We start from the raw sequence: 15,809 nt of genomic DNA, 5'->3' as shown, positions 1-15,809 counted from the left end.
TGAGTTTGTGTTGAGGCACTGAGAGGAACATTCACGATGACCCTCTCATGAGTTGGGGAGACAGGGGCTGGACTCTGGAGGGAGTCTGGGCTGGAAATGCAGCTCATACAGCACCATAGGGGTTGGCTCGAGGGTCAGGGTTCCACTGTCCAAACGCCTCTGACCCAGGGCCATAGATTAGGGCCACCTTCATAACTTATGTTCACCCAGGGAAGATGGGCAGTGATCAGTTGGTGAATTGTTTTTGAGTGGGAGGCCTTCAAGAGTCAGGTGACACGTGGTTCTTGCCATCAAACATCTATGGAGAGACCACCAAGCATCAGGAACTATCCTGGGTGGTAAGCATATAGTGGCAAACAAGTGTAGCTGAAAGAACTGGGAGGAAAGCAAAACATATTTTACGGCAAGTTCATGGCCATCTTCCACCACTCCTTAGTGTACGCTCTAATGATGAGTATGAAGAAATCCAAGATGAAACCAGATCCAATTTTTGGCCTTCAAAAGCAAGAAGAAGGCACACTCCACTCTGATTATCCCCCATTATGCTACCTAGTGAACAGTAAGAAACGTAAGAGCTTTACACTTTACTAGTGCTTCCTTACGAATCCCTGGGTGGTGCAAATGGTTGACGCACTTGGCTTCTAACGTAAAAACTGGAGGTTTGAGTCCACCCAGAGGCATCTTGGAAGAAAGCCTAGTGACCTACTTCCACCAAAAAAAAATCAGCCATTGAAAATTCTATGGAGCACAGTTCTACTCTGACACACACGGGCCAACCATGAGTTGGAGTGGACTTGACAGCAACTGGTTAGTGCTTTGTTAAGTATCACTCTGTTTTACTGTGTGAAGTAGTTACACCCATTTTACAGATGTAAAAAATGGAAGCTTGGCTATTCCATGTCAGTGTATTTAGAGGCAGGGTCCAGCCGTCTGCCCACATCCTCTGCACTTCTGCCCTGCTCATGGAGCCTCAGGCAAACAGTCTATGAGATGAGGAGGACAAGATAAACAAGACATTTCCTGTCAGTGCTCTTCCTTCACTAAGGAAAGGTAAAGTAGTGATGTCCACTTTCTGTCTTCAGAGGGCTGGCCACCCCCAGGAACCTGTTACCAGGGAGCAGCTCTGGGTTCCACGGCATACAAACACTACACAGTTGTGTGGCTTCTCCCTCCCACCTGTCTTGATACAGACTGTTCCCACCCTGCCTCGTATCGAGACTGATAAGGTCATTTCTAGCTCTGGCATCTGGCGAAGCCTACACTTATTATGGCTCATTTACAGCTCAATGTCTCTTTTCTGTTAGTGACGAGCAAGTATTAAAAAAAAATTGGCTAATGTTGCCACCATTTATTCTTTAAAAATTAAGTTGGCTCTACGACCGCAGCAATTTCATTAGCTATTTGCCTATAGGAGCCTTGGTGGCGCAGTGGTTAAGAACTTCACTGCTAACCAAAAGGTCAGCAGTTTGAATCCACCAGCCATTCCTTGGAATCCCTATGGAGCAGTTCTACTCCGTCCTATAGGGGTGCTATGAGTCGGGATTGGGTATTTGCACAAAAATTCTGAAATCAGTGCTTTTCACTTAAAGATGATCAGTACATATGTACTTAATAAATTAATCATGTACGTACAACGTAAATCAACATAAATATTCACTGTATATTTACATACAGTGCTATAATGGCATGGTGTTAGATGCTGGGGTTACACCAGGAAATAGACACAAGGTCCCCTGATTTCAATGGGAGGGGCAAGAAGAAAAATGAAATGGGAGAAAGGCCCAAAAAATGACCATAAGGCTTTGCTGATGGAGAGAATTTGAGCAGGTCTAGGTGCAGTGACCAGCCACTCCCTGGAAGCCCTATGGGGCAGTTCTACTCTGTCTTATAGCGTCACTATGAGTCAGAATTGACTCGACGCAATGGGTTTGGTAGGTGCAGTGAGGAGCATGATGCGGACAGGACTGTGGAGCTCTGTTGGATTGGGCACCAGACCTCACGGGGAGGGGGGGAGAACTTAGGTCAGAGGTGTAGACCAGTGCCAGATCACATAGGGCCTTGTTGGCTCAGACAAGAAGTTGGATTATATTCATGGGTGATGTGAAGCCATAAACCAAAACCAAACCTGTTACCACTGAGTCCATTCCAACTCATGGCAACCCTACAGGAAAAGAGTAGAATTGCCACATAGAGTTTTCAAGGAGCACCTGGTGGATTCAAACTGCCAACCTTTTGGTTAGCAGCCATAGCACTTAACCTCTACACCACCAGCGTTTCCATGTGAAGCCATAGGGGGCATTAAACAGTGACATAACCTATGTTTTGACAAGGGTCACCCTAGCATCTGTGTAGAGAACGTCCTGCAGCAGGGAGTGGCATGAGCAGAAGCAGGGGCCAACTCCAAAAAAAACCAAACCCAGTGCCATCGAGTCAATTCTGACTTATAGGCCAACTAGGAGACTGCTAATTAGGATCTGTCCAGGTGAGAGGCAGGGCTGAGCCAGGGCACTCAGGTGAAGGTGGTGAGGAAGGGCTGAAGTTGGGCACATATCAAAGGTAAAACATGCAGATTTGCAGACAGGGTGCGTGTGGCATGTGAAGAGAGAGGGGTGAGAAGGATGAGTGTAATGACCTTGTCCTCACCCTCTCATACATGAGAGGACTCCAGGTGGGGCTTTGTCCCCCTCCTGTGCCCATTCCACACATGCTAACCAAAGGGGGTGGGTGCTCTTCATCACAGCACCCCATCTGGCTCAGACTTCTTCTCTACAAGGCACCCAGGATGCCAACTGGCCAGGTGAGTCGGGGCTGTGAGAGATACATCTATCTAGGTGCCCCGAGCGAGTCAAAGGCATGCGGTTATTACGGAAAATGATTTCCAGAAAGATCTCTGGGCATCATTCACGTTACCCAAAGAAAACAGCCACCACCACAAGGCATGTTATAAGAAATGGAGCCAACTTGATTGCAGGGCAAGTACTGCAGGAATGACTTTGTAAGGATGAGAATCCGTATTTACCTCAACATCCCTGCGGGGAGAAATGAGGAAACGCTTATGACCATTTTAGTAAACTACTCTTAAAAATCAGCCCTAAAAGTAGAGAGGAAACTGGAATCTGGAGTCCCACAAGTCAAGTGGCATTACCACTGTGGTAAATGCCCTGCTCCCTGGGGAAGTACCAATTCAGGCTGCAAGGCTTCCCTTCTCAACGCAGTGCCACTGGGGCAGAGCAGGATGGCTAGCGATAACTCACGTCTGAAATGGACTTTAAGTTTGACTAAGAGCCAAATCGATACCTCTGTTCTTGATTAAACGTATCGTAGGGCATCCAGTTAGCATGATTTCATTACTTCTGGTAATATGGTAGTTGCCTAACTATTTTAATGACCCAGGAAATGAAACAGTAAATAATAATTCTTTCCTGTACATTTCTAACATATGCGGATTATACAAATTATTATTTGTTGTTGTTAGATGCTGTCAAGTCGGTTCTGACTCATAGGGACCCTATGTACCACAGAACGAAACACTGCCCTGTCCTGCTCCATGCTCACAATTGTTGTTATGTTTGAGTCCATTATTGCAGTCACTGTATCAATCCATCTCATTGAGGGTCTTCCTCTTTTTCACTGACCCTCTATTTTACCAAGCATGATGTCCTTCTCCAGGGACTGATCTTTCCTGACAAAATGTCCCAAGTATGTAAGACACAGTCTCACCATCCTTGCTTCTAAGGAGCATTCCAGTTGTACTTCTTCCAAGACAAATTTGTTCATCCTTTGGCAGTCCATGGTATATTCAATATTCTTCGTCAACACCACAATTCAATTCTTCTTTGGTCTTCCTTATTCACTGTCCAGCTTTTGCATGCATATGATGTGATTGAAAATACCATGGCTTGGGTCAGGCACACCTGTCTTCAAGGTGACATCTTTGTTTTTCAACACTTTTAAGAGGACTTTTGCAGCCGATTTGTCCAATGCGATGGATCTTTTGATTTCTTGACTGCTGCTTCCATGGGTGTTGATTGTGGATCCAAATGAAATGAAATCCTGACAACTTCAATCTTTTCCCTGTTTATCATGATGTTGCTTACTGGTCCAGTTCTGAGGATTTTTGTTTTCTTTATCTTGAGGTGTAATCCATACTGAAGGCTATGGTCTTTGATCTTCATCAGTAAGTGCTTCAAGTCCTCTTCACTTTCAGCAACCAAGGTTGTGTGTCATCTGCATAACGCAGGTTGTTAATGAGTCTTCTTCTAATCCTGATGCCCCGTTCTTCTTCATATAGTCCAGCTTCTTGGATTATTTGCTCAGCATACAGACTGAATAGGTATGATGAAAGGATACAACCCTGACGCACAGCTTTCCTGACTTGAAACCACGCAGTATCTCCTTGTTCTGTCCACACAACTGTACAGCTTCCTCATGAGCACAGTTAAGTGTTCTGGAATTCCCATTCTTCGCAATGTTAAACAAAATTTGTTATGACCCATACAGTTGAATGCCTTTGCATAGTTAATAAAACACAGGTCAACATCTTTCTGGTATTCTCTGCGTTCAGCCAGGATCCATCTGACATCAGCAATGATATCTCCAGTTCCATGTCCTCTTCTGAATCCGGCCTGAATTTTTGGCAGTTCCCCATCGATATACTGCTGCAGTTGCTCCAAATTATTTACACAGTATGAAATACTGCATTTTTATGTACACAACGCACAGAGATATCAAAGTAACAAATATCAACTCCTGTTTTCAAGTTATAGAGCCTGTGCCTAGCAGCTGTTCAACAGATATTTGTGGAACACATAAGCAAATTTTTCAGAGAAAAATCCATTTTGTGTGATACTACTAACTGATCATAACATGATCCACCATCATTTCTCATTTTGATAGCCAACCTCGCTAGTTATTTCAGTCGCAAAGCAATAAACTTGTGGTAATAAACAAATACACTTGTCATGTTGGGATTTTATGCTGTTGAACATAATAATTCAAATTATGTAAGACAAAAAGAAACCTCAATAATTTTAAAATATTTGTGAATTACTTTTTGGTTACAATAAAAAGAATCTGTAGTTGATATTTGGCACCAAGGTGGCCATATAAGAAATGCATACTGAGTGAATAAATGAATGTTCATTTATTTTATATTTGTGGAGTATGATAACTAAAATTACATAGACCGTATTACCTGGTAAACTTCCACAAGTTACTTATTTCTTAGTTAATTAGCAATAAAAGTAAGGTAAACTGCTTCGTAAGATGCATAAAGGTATACAAAGAAAGATGTCAATAGGTTGATTTGGATTGTTGTTTCCATCTTTAATAGGTAAACTGAGTTGCCTAATTAAGGCTTCCTTGACAGTAGTCTATTCTCATTCTATTTAAACAGAGGATCCCAGAACGTAAAGAGATGTGGACCTCTCTTCTTCTATAATTCTTGTTCATGTTTGTGGCTAAGCAGGGAAGGTATGGACAGGAGAGAAGATGGGCTGCTGGTGTTGTGTAATAAGATGAGCCTGTTCCAAGGGCTTGGTGATTTTTTATTGTATATTAGGAGTTTGCGGCAACAGGGAATTTAGATTTTTAAACATAATCTGCCACTGGTTAATGCAAGACCCTGTCAGGGGGCCACAGTGGCTTCACCCCACTGCTCAGCCCTCCCTACCTCAGCACACCGGCCAGTCCGACACCCGGACTCACCTCCACTCCATGCACAGAATACACACATAGGGAAGGAAACATGGAAAGGGCAAGCAATTTGCTTGTGATCTTGTTACTCAGGAGGGCAGAGCTGGGCTCTGAATCCAGGACAGCAGCTCCAGAGTCTGTGTTCTGACCACTATCACATGTACTGGTCAATCCCGAATCCCATTTCACAGATGAGGAAACTGAGGACCAGGGAGTGGGCAGAGCTCATGGATGCCCACCCAGGCATCTGTATCCACTGGCCCCCCTGCTGATCCAGAAGTAGCACTCGTGGGAAAAATGAGGACCTGGGTCATGAGCAAACTGGAGGAAAACGAATGCTCCTTAGAATCAGGTTGTTAAAGACTTGGTATGTAAAGGGACCTCTGACCCAAAGGCAGGGGCCACTACCAAGACTCCTCAGCAGGTAGCCAGGGTCTCGGACAAAAGAAGAGACCATGTCAGCACAAATCAGGGGGAAGAAGACAGTAAGCAACCTGAAGGACGAAAGAGGAAGAAAACTCCCTCCTATCTGGCACATTCAACTTCCTAGTCCCTCAGTCAAGCATTCCCGGGCCTCAGAGAGGAGGGGTGAAAGCTAAGGTCTGAGCCCCACTATATATATTTTAATTTTAACATATAACATTAGGCCTCAGTTAACTCTGTGGTAAACTGTACATAATTATTATTCCATAGCACAGATCCATTCATTTTCAGGTAATTTACTGGTGGAGAATCTCTCCAGATCTGTTAAAAATATTTACACTAGTAGACCCTCACATTTGATTAGTCAAATGTCTGAGTGGGTGGCCTGGGGAGGTAGCAGTCTACGGACCAGTGGTTCTCAAAGTGGGGTTCCCTATAGCAGCAGCAACAGCATCACTTGGGAACTGGTGAGAAAGGCAAATTCTTGGGGCCCATCGCAGGCTTGCTGTTGCGTCAGAAACTCTCTGGGTGTGGGGCTAGTAATCTGTATTTTAACAAGCCCTCTGGTTGATTCTGATGCTTGCTCAAGTTTGAGAAATACTGTCTTAGCATGCGGTGCCGTGACAGTATATAATATAGGTAGTCACCGACGTCTTAGCATACGGTGCCTTGACAGTATATAATACAGGTAGTCACTGACTTACGATGTATTTGAGGTACAACAAACTGCACTTGTGACTGTTTCTTTTTTTTGTATATCTTATTGTTGGTAACATGCACCACGTAAAATGCTGCAGTGTGTAATTTGCTGATGTTATCATTCTCATGCCAACCCTCAAAGACAAATAAAGATCACATTTACAGAGACACTGATAATAAAAGACAATAATAATGAAAACTAAAAAAAAAAAAAAAAAAAATGCCATACTCGACTTATGTCAGAACGGACTTATGACGGAGTTGTTGAAATGGAACCTCGAGGTAAGTCGGGGACTACCTGTATATTATATCATTCCTGTTAAAAATACATTCAAGGTACTGGGGAACAGAGATGACGGTCCACAGGAGAGTAGTTCTCTTACCTCCTGAAAAATTACACGTCCCCTTAAGCATCTTGCCAATTTCTCTGCTAACAGGATTTCACATGGACACCATTCACGTATTTAATTGGCTCTATGCGCAGCCACCAGCCATCTGTTACTGGGGGCCTGTGTGTAGCTATGATGCTATGAACAAGTCTCAGCGGAGCTTCTAAACTACGATGGGCTAGGGAGAAAGGCCTGGCAATCTACTTCCTAAAATCAGCCCATGAAAATCCTGCATATCAAACGACCCAACATGCAACCGATCACGAGGATGGTGCAGGAGCAGACTGTGCATGGGGTCACCATGAGCTTGGGTTACCTCCATGGCAGCTAATAATAACAACATCACCTCTGGAAAAATCTCTTTGAAAAACAGTTTTAGAAATCACAGTGATAAGGGTCACTCTGGCAGCTGTGTGGAGAACGTCCTGCAGCAGGGAGCATCATGAGCAGAGGCAGGGGCCAACTAGGAGGCTGCTAATTAGTATCTGTCCAGGTGAGAGGCAGGGCTGGGCCAGGACACTCAGGTGAAGGTGGCTAGGAAGGCCTGAAGTTGGGCATGTATCAAAGGTAAAACGTGCAGCTTTGCAGACAGGGTGTGTGTGGTATGTGAAGGAGACAGAGGTGAGAAAGATGAGTGTAATGACCTTGTCATCATCCTCCCATGAGAGGGGACCAGGTGGGGCCTTGTTCTCCTCCTGTGCCCATGCCACACCTGCTAACCAAAGGGGGCGCTCTTCACCACTGCACCCCACCTGCATATATACTTACCCCACCCCAACTTAGGCGTACATAATCAGGTAACAAATACCAACTACAAAGACTTCAATTTTTTTTAAGTTTCAGATGAACTGGAAGATGGCTAAAATCATTCCACCTCCAAGACCTGAATAAGTAAATACTTAATTTTTTCAGTAGTTGATAATTACTTGGTCTTTTAAAATACGAAAGCCTATGCATTCTCCTTTTCTTATAAACTGGTCATGTCCTTGAAATTAAGCCTATTTTTACTTTTTCAGGATACTGGTGTTAGTAACAGTTGCATATAAATAAGGTTTTCCAAACAAACGTCTTATCTTTATATGGAAGGAAGTTCATGAAGAAGGAATTGACGTTCTTCCCCAACAACGACGACAATTCACTTTTGGGTTCCTTTCCCAGAAATTAGTAAATAACAAAATACCTTTAATTTAAAGAAAAAGGAAAAAAATCCTGTTCATAGCAAATGCTTAAATCTAATCCATATGCCACTCAAGTGCTTAAAAAAGGAGATGGTTTCAGTGAGCCAATCCTCTCTACTCATTCTGTGCCAAATAAAACAGATTTCAGTAAAAAGATTTTACGGCCTCAGAGGGAACTCTGCTCATTCTACAGGGTATAAAGTATTATTTATTTTTCATTCAGAATTCCCAATTCTCTGCTCACTGTACATTTTCCCACTTGAGCAGACTTTATCCACTGTGGATAAGTACATTAAAACCAGAAAAACACAACAGATTCGTCTCTGAATGGAAAAAATGTGAAAAATGCTAATGCAGTTTAGCATCTACATTCTATAGCATTAGGAAAATTCAATTCTTATTAAAGAAAAAAAGCTTAAATAATATTGATACTGGGATTCCTACTTTTCACCACTAAAGAAATATTTCTCCCAACTAAAAGCAAAAGACGTTCCCAGCAGGATGGTAGTGGGACAGGGCTAATGCTGTACACATAGTCTGCACGTCATAAAAAAGTTCAGAATCTGTTAGTTAGCATTAAAACCCAAGAGGATTAAAGAGATAACTGTAGACAATCAGAGGAAAGATCTTCATGTTGAATTTGCACTATTTAATCATTTGCATGTGTCTTAGTCATCTAGTACTGCTGTAACAGAAATACCACAAGCGAATGGCCTTAACAAAGAGAAATTTATTTTCTCACAGTCTAGTAGGCAAGAAGTCCAAATTCAAGGCCCCAGCTCCAGGGGAAGACTTTCTCCCTCTGTCGGCTCTGGAGGAAGGTCCTGCTCATCAATCTTCCCCTGGACTAGGAACTTCTCCATGCAGGAACCCTGGGTCTAATGGATGCACTCTGCTCCCAGTGCTGCTTTCTTGGTGGTATGAGATCCCCCCCCGGCCCCCGCTTGTTTCTCTTTACTTTTATCTCTCATAAGATGAAAGGTGGTGCAGGCTATAGTCTAGGGAAACTCCTTTGCATTGGATCAGGGATATGACCTTGGTAAAGATGTTACAATCCCACCCTAAACCTCTGTAATATAAAATTACCATCACAAAATGGAGGACAACCATGCAATACTGGGAATCATGGCCTAATCAACTTGACACATATTTATGGGGGACACAATTCAATCCATGACAGTACGTATGTCAAAACAATGCACCATTTGTGCCTAAAAACAGTTAAAACATCTTGGAGACATCAAAATAAGTGTCATCAGAAAATGTTTAAGAGACACAAAATAAAAATACTTCCTTGTAAAATGGGTGGTATTATAGCTTTCGGACAGATTTTTTGGGATATGGAGGGAAATGTCTGTAGTCTCGGAGACCTGAGGTTCAAGAATACCCGTGGAGGGACAGGGAAAGGCAACTGATTTATAAAGACAAATGGAGAGACAGAGTGGTATACTGACAATGATGCTGATCAGGAAATGAATTGAGATGTCCATCAGGTTACCAAAGAAATCCACTAATTATTTAACATCTAACCACAACCTGTGGCCAAGCCTCAAATTTGGGAGATACAGACTGGGTTTCTAGTTCACTTCAGGGAAAAGCCACTTTATGAATAAGCAGAAAAGTGTTCAAACCTGATGCTATCAAGCACTATGAAGCGGAGACAGCTCAAGGCACACAAGGCAGAAGGAGGGATTCAGGAAATTAAACTCATGCTAGGGAATAAATGGACTTTAAATGTGCTTTATGTAAATGTTAACGTTCATTTTGTGATATCTCAGCAGGAAGCTGGGACTCAAGTCAATCAAAGACATCTAAGCTTAATGAAGAATAACGCATCTTTATCTTTACGCTACAGGGTTGATCCAGTATCTTAGGATATGTATGAAGCAGGAGCAGTCTTTGGGGGAATATCCTGCTTTGCCTTGGGAAGCTCAGCCTCTAAAAGAGGCAAAAGCAGATCAAATCTGCTTGTGAATGCTGTCCCTGCCACACCCCGCCCAAATACAGGTGGGTTTAGAAAAATGAGGACTTTTTTTTTTACATTTTTTTAAGTGTCACATTCTAAGCCCTGAAAAATGGCGTTATTACCAAAGAGTGTCCTACCCTCCCTGAAAAGTGAGGGTTTGACATTTCAAATAATGTTTACAGGCACCAGCCAGGTAGATGAAGGAAAGAAGCCAAATAAAGAACAGCAGAGAGGTAACTTACTGTGGAGCACAGAGGTTGTTCTCATCAACTCACAGAAGTTTAATCACTTTCAAAGACAGATCGTTGTTCTGAAGATCGGCATAAACCAGGAGGCTTTTAAATACAAGGCCTCACAAAACAAATCTACAGAGAGTAACTTAATATGCAAAACTAGTCTCAGGTGTTTGCAGATCTGAGCGATTTGAGGCCTCTATTTTATGTTATAGCTCATCCCTGTACAAGCTCCAGGTTTCATAAAGTGCCTTTATCCAGGTGATCTTCTCATTAAGCAATCATGACTAGGCCCCTAATTTCAATGCTGAAAATTACACAAATGTTAATCAACAAGCATCAGCCTTTTGCACCAAAAGCACAAAAACAGTTTCCTCCCAGGACTGAAACAGAGTGGCATTTCACCTTTATTTCTAAATAAAGCTTAAACGTTCACCTTAAATACTACAGTTGCTAACGCCACACGCTCGAAGGACTATGGTGCAGGAAGGGTACTTCTGGAGCACCAGCTCGTTGATTTAAAGGACGTACTGATTACAAGAGCTGCCCCTTCCCTACCTTTTCCGATGCCCTGTCTTGCACAGGTGTCCCTGTACTTGGCAAGGAGGGAGGAGGAGGAGCTCGGCGCTTCTTCATCTCCGACTTCACGGACACCCCTGAGATGTTGCTGAGTGAGAGGGATGGACCCAGCGTAATGGAACGTGAATTCACAGACGGGGAGTTTGGCGTTGTCAGACAGCCCTGTTGCAAGGGAAGAGAAAAACATAAACTCTTATTAATGCGAGATTGCTACTTCTCTTTGGATTCATGCTGAAACACGAAAACAAAGTGCCAAATCATCCACTCCACATTTAATATCACCTCTTGTCCATTGGCAGGCTTGAATAACCTGAGCAAAACCCACACTGTCACTTTCCAGGGAAAATTACAGTAGACGACACTGCACAACAGGTTGCTGTTAGAAGGTTTATTTCCTTAATCTGCAGACTTTTTAAGCCACTAAGGACACTGAGCAGCTAGAATCATTTATAATATTCTGGACCAACCGGCAGTTACAAATTAGCTTCCTTTCGACTTGATCCTGTTGTCGGAGTCAGCTCTTAAAGATGTTAGAAAGAGCAAGGAGGACCTTTCTCACAGGGGCAGAAGAAGACCAACAGTTTCTGCTATCTTAAGAAGTCCTTCACTTGCTTTCAGGAAGGGGCTTTTGTAAGTTTCTTCCCATTTTCAGAAGTTAGGAACCAATGACTCTGTAGTATAAACAACATACTGTGACGGCTCTATATGATCATCTAATATGGTAGTTAGTGATAGATACTTAACAATCGGAAAATAAATGCAACTCAACACATGAAGCAATTGCTTCCAAGGTGTAATTTCTATATTGGGGAGCAGGCTAAGAAGCACATATATTTTTTTCAATCTTTCTCCCCCCTAAAAAATCTAGTTGTCATCAAGCCAATTCTGGTTTTCAATGGGTGATTTTTCAGAAGCAGATCACCTGGCCTTTCTTCTGAGGTGCCTCTGGTTGGACTTGAACCTCCAACCTTTTGGTTAGTAGCTGAGTGTGTTAACCATTTGTACCACTCAGGGTCTGGCTGCTATATACCAACAAGTCAATTCCAACTCATAGCGAACCTAGAGAACTGCCCAATAGGGTTTCCAAGGCTGAAGTCTTTATGGGAGCAGATTGCCAGATTTTTTTTCTGCTCTGGAGCAGCTGGTGGGTATGAACCATGGACCTTTTGGTTTGAAGCTGACCGCTTAACCATTACGACACCGGGGATCCTTGTCTGCTTAATAGAATCATATAAATGTTTAGTGCAGGAATGGCATTTAGAGACTAGCAACCTAATTTGAAATTTTTTCAAAATAGAGGAAAAGCCACGCCCTGCCCTGGAGCTTCTCCTTGCCCTCCCTTGGTGATTTTCCCCCACAGCACTGTAAACCGACTGTATTCCATATACGGAGTCAATGAAGCCTAGGGGTTAATCCCACAGACTCTGGAGAAACTGTCAAGGCTCGATGATTGCTGGCTTTGTCACTTACAGGCTACATGGCCCTCTTTCTTAATTTCTCTCTGCCTCACCTTATATCTCCTGTAAAACTGGGATAAAGAAAAGGACCTACACCACAAAGCTAGCTCATAAACCAAATGGGTTACTATACACAAAGAGCTTTCAACTGCTTTTGGCACAAAGGAAACAGCCAAAATGTGTTACCAATGATGATGACTATATATCTGTTTATTTATTTACCATCTTTCTCCCCCTGTGAGCTCTAGGAGGATAGTGATTACTGCCCGTGTGTGCCGGCTCTCCTATCTCCAGCTCCCAGCACAGTTCTTGGCACGGAGAGCAGGTTTCAGCAAACGTTGGGTGGGATGAACAAATGCCTGAGCGACCCTCTGGGCACCTCTGCTTTTGTGTTTTACATAATTAACTCCTGGATAAAACATTATTTGAACAACTGCTTCTACATTAAAAAAAAAAAAAAAAGCTATAAATAAAAACTATCATATTATGCAACAACCAGGATTACTGGTGCTCAGACATCAATTCTACTATGTTCTGTCAATGATACTATCATTCTGCTTCCTTAGAAAATAGTTTGAGACCCAGATTTTCTAGGACTTAAGCATTACAGTCAAAGGACAAAACAATCCATGAAGGTTGCTTTTTATGTCAGCTCATGCTTCCTAATGAGCTATCCAAGGCCTTTGCCATCAAATACAGAGTTCCCAGAGGAAAGAGTCTGATACCCAGAAAACTCGTCAATGTCTAAGTAGGCTTCCGTGAAAAATGTAAAGCGTTCTGTCCAACCCGAGTACTCTTTACCAAGCAAATACACCAATGCAAAATGAACTCTGCTGATTATTTTTCTCTGCCTTACATCTACTTCCATAGCAACCATGACGACCCGAGGAGACAGATGCAGATTTACTTAAAGATGCGGGATCCGAATGACCAAACGAAGCAACCGATGAAAACCAGAGAAAGAACTTCGCCAACCCAAGGTCTCAGTTGTGAAGGTGTTTCAGTGGGTGCCTCACAAACGCCCTCAAATTCAAGAAGAAACGCGAGCCCCATCTTTGCTCATTGGCAGTCATTTAGCACTGTGGCTAGAAGCACACCTTCTGAGTTGCTCAAGTTCCTTACCCATAATATCTGCTGACAGTGATTCTACACACACAAAACATACAACACACATGGTTTGTTAAAGCTTGTGAAATGTGATGGAAAACTATACCCTTGGCGACATTATTATCTCTGAAGTATGCATGCCCCTGTTTGACACCCTGGAATCGCGACTTTCATGACAACACATTTCACAACTCGGCGTCTAATTGCTTTTCTTCACTCCACCCTGTCTAGACGTGGAACTTTCAATTCCTCTCCTCCTCAGTCTTCACCACAACTATGTGTGGCTGACAGATCACTCAACACTGCTATGAATTTACCTCTGTCCTTTAAATGCCCTGAGCACTTTAAAAAGCTTTTATGCAGAATATTCTCTTAAAAGAACTGTACATGGTATATTTATTTTAGGTTTTAACTCTCTGATCTTCTTGCCCTTACAAGCATTCTGACATCCATGTGAGGCTCTTGACCTTGCAAACTCCTCAAGGTCAGGACTTGAACTGGGTTCTCCTGATGCGGTACCTACGTGGGTACAGAACTTACAGGAAGGTACATCTTCTTTAAAACAGTGAAAATTCCTTCACTTCAAAGTTGCTATAAGCATTAAATTAGAAAATTTACATAAAGCAACCGGCATATTTAGGCCATATCAGAGGTGTCTAACAAATGTGGCTTCCTTCTCCCTGAAGTGTTTTTGGAGAGAATGACCTCACTACATTAGGGTCACAGTGAGAAGAACTTAGACAGTGGAAAGCCAGAGGCCTAAAGAGCACCCCAACCAAGTTCCCCTGCAAGGTATGACATTTGTTAGCCCTGAACAATGGACTTCTCGCAAACCATTTTCCAGGTCTCTAGAACTTCACTGAATTTTGACACCAGCTGCCATTGAGTCGATTCCAACTCATGACAACCCTGTGTGTATCAGAGTAGAACTGTGTTCCATAGGGTTTTTCAGTGGTTGAATTTTTGGAAGTAAATTGCCAGGCCTTTCTTCCAAAGCACCACTGGGTAGACTTTAACCTCCAAACCTTTGGTTAGCAGCAGAATGTGCACAACACAGGGGCAGGTGCTTTTTAAAGCAAATCTGCTCTCTGCAGCGAGTGAACATCTTCCTACCCCACCCCCCACCCCAACACTCCCAGGCAGACAGATTTCAGGGCTCAATAGAGTCTGGCCCACCACACCTTCTTGTTCACTGGGCTACACACAGTATTTCTCCACTTTAAACCCATGGGCAAGCAAAAAATGTTCACTGCCCAGTAAATATTTGTGGCTTAACTCCTATCTCTCCTCTTTTCCCACTCCTGGAATCTGTCTAAAGAATTTAGAAAACAATCCACAGAACAATTTGGGTGAACAACACTGTTATGTATTGGTTGTCCTTTAGACTCACATCAACATGAAATAAAATAGAAAACCAAGAGTGTAGTTCAGACAGCCTGGAATGCAAACAGATTGGTCCATGTCCTATTGTCCCAATTTCCTTGGACTCCTTCCTGCGACAAAGTGGCATTCAAAGTTCCATGAGAGACAGACCACTCCTTGCCCGCAGGAGAGGTTTGGTTTTCTGCTCTCTATCCAAACTGGTCAATAACATTTTTCAAAACTATCAAGTCCTTTTCAAGTACTTTTCTTGTAGGAAAGTAATGCCTTTCTCTAAAGGTCGGCACTAAAACCCAGATTTTGACTTTCACTATCCTATCATTTTTTCTTAGGAGTTTTTCTCCTGGGAGTGAAGCTTTTATAGGAGGTGTCTCCAGATAAATCCTTAAGAAAAGCAATAGACAACAGCGAGAAAAAGTAACAATGCAAACATAACCTTCCCACCAGAGGCATGAGGGGACTCTGGTCTGTTGGGTGTAAACCTCCACCAAAGAAGTTGCTGTCAGCTGCTGTCTGAAGCGCCCTGCCCAAGACAATGTTAAACCCTGTGTATTTACAACCCTGCTGGTAGCTAATCAATTTTTTTTATTACACTCAGTAGAAAACATGAATAATTTGATCATATCATGCATACATCTTAGAGGAGAGAAGTAGGAAGAAAAGAAAACTAACAATTCCAGAATCTGAGTGTCAGCCTAAAATGA

The 15,809-nt window shown here is 42.8% G+C and overlaps 1 protein-coding gene across 3 annotated transcripts in view; it reads right to left on the bottom strand.

Annotated features, from left to right (window-relative positions):
• Positions 1–15,809, bottom strand: part of COBL (cordon-bleu WH2 repeat protein) — a 370,310-nt gene that overhangs the window by 163,469 nt on the left and 191,032 nt on the right. For all 3 annotated transcript variants that reach the window (XM_064290208.1, XM_023544235.2, XM_023544236.2), the window contains one exon: positions 11,141–11,323. In XM_064290208.1, coding sequence (XP_064146278.1) covers positions 11,141–11,323 — 183 coding nt within the window. The remainder of the gene's footprint in view (positions 1–11,140; positions 11,324–15,809) is intronic.

The sequence above is a fragment of the Loxodonta africana genome, chromosome 8, assembly GCF_030014295.1.
Source record: "Loxodonta africana isolate mLoxAfr1 chromosome 8, mLoxAfr1.hap2, whole genome shotgun sequence".
Taxonomy (NCBI): Eukaryota; Metazoa; Chordata; class Mammalia; order Proboscidea; family Elephantidae; genus Loxodonta; species Loxodonta africana.
This window is presented reverse-complemented; position numbering and strand designations above follow the sequence as displayed.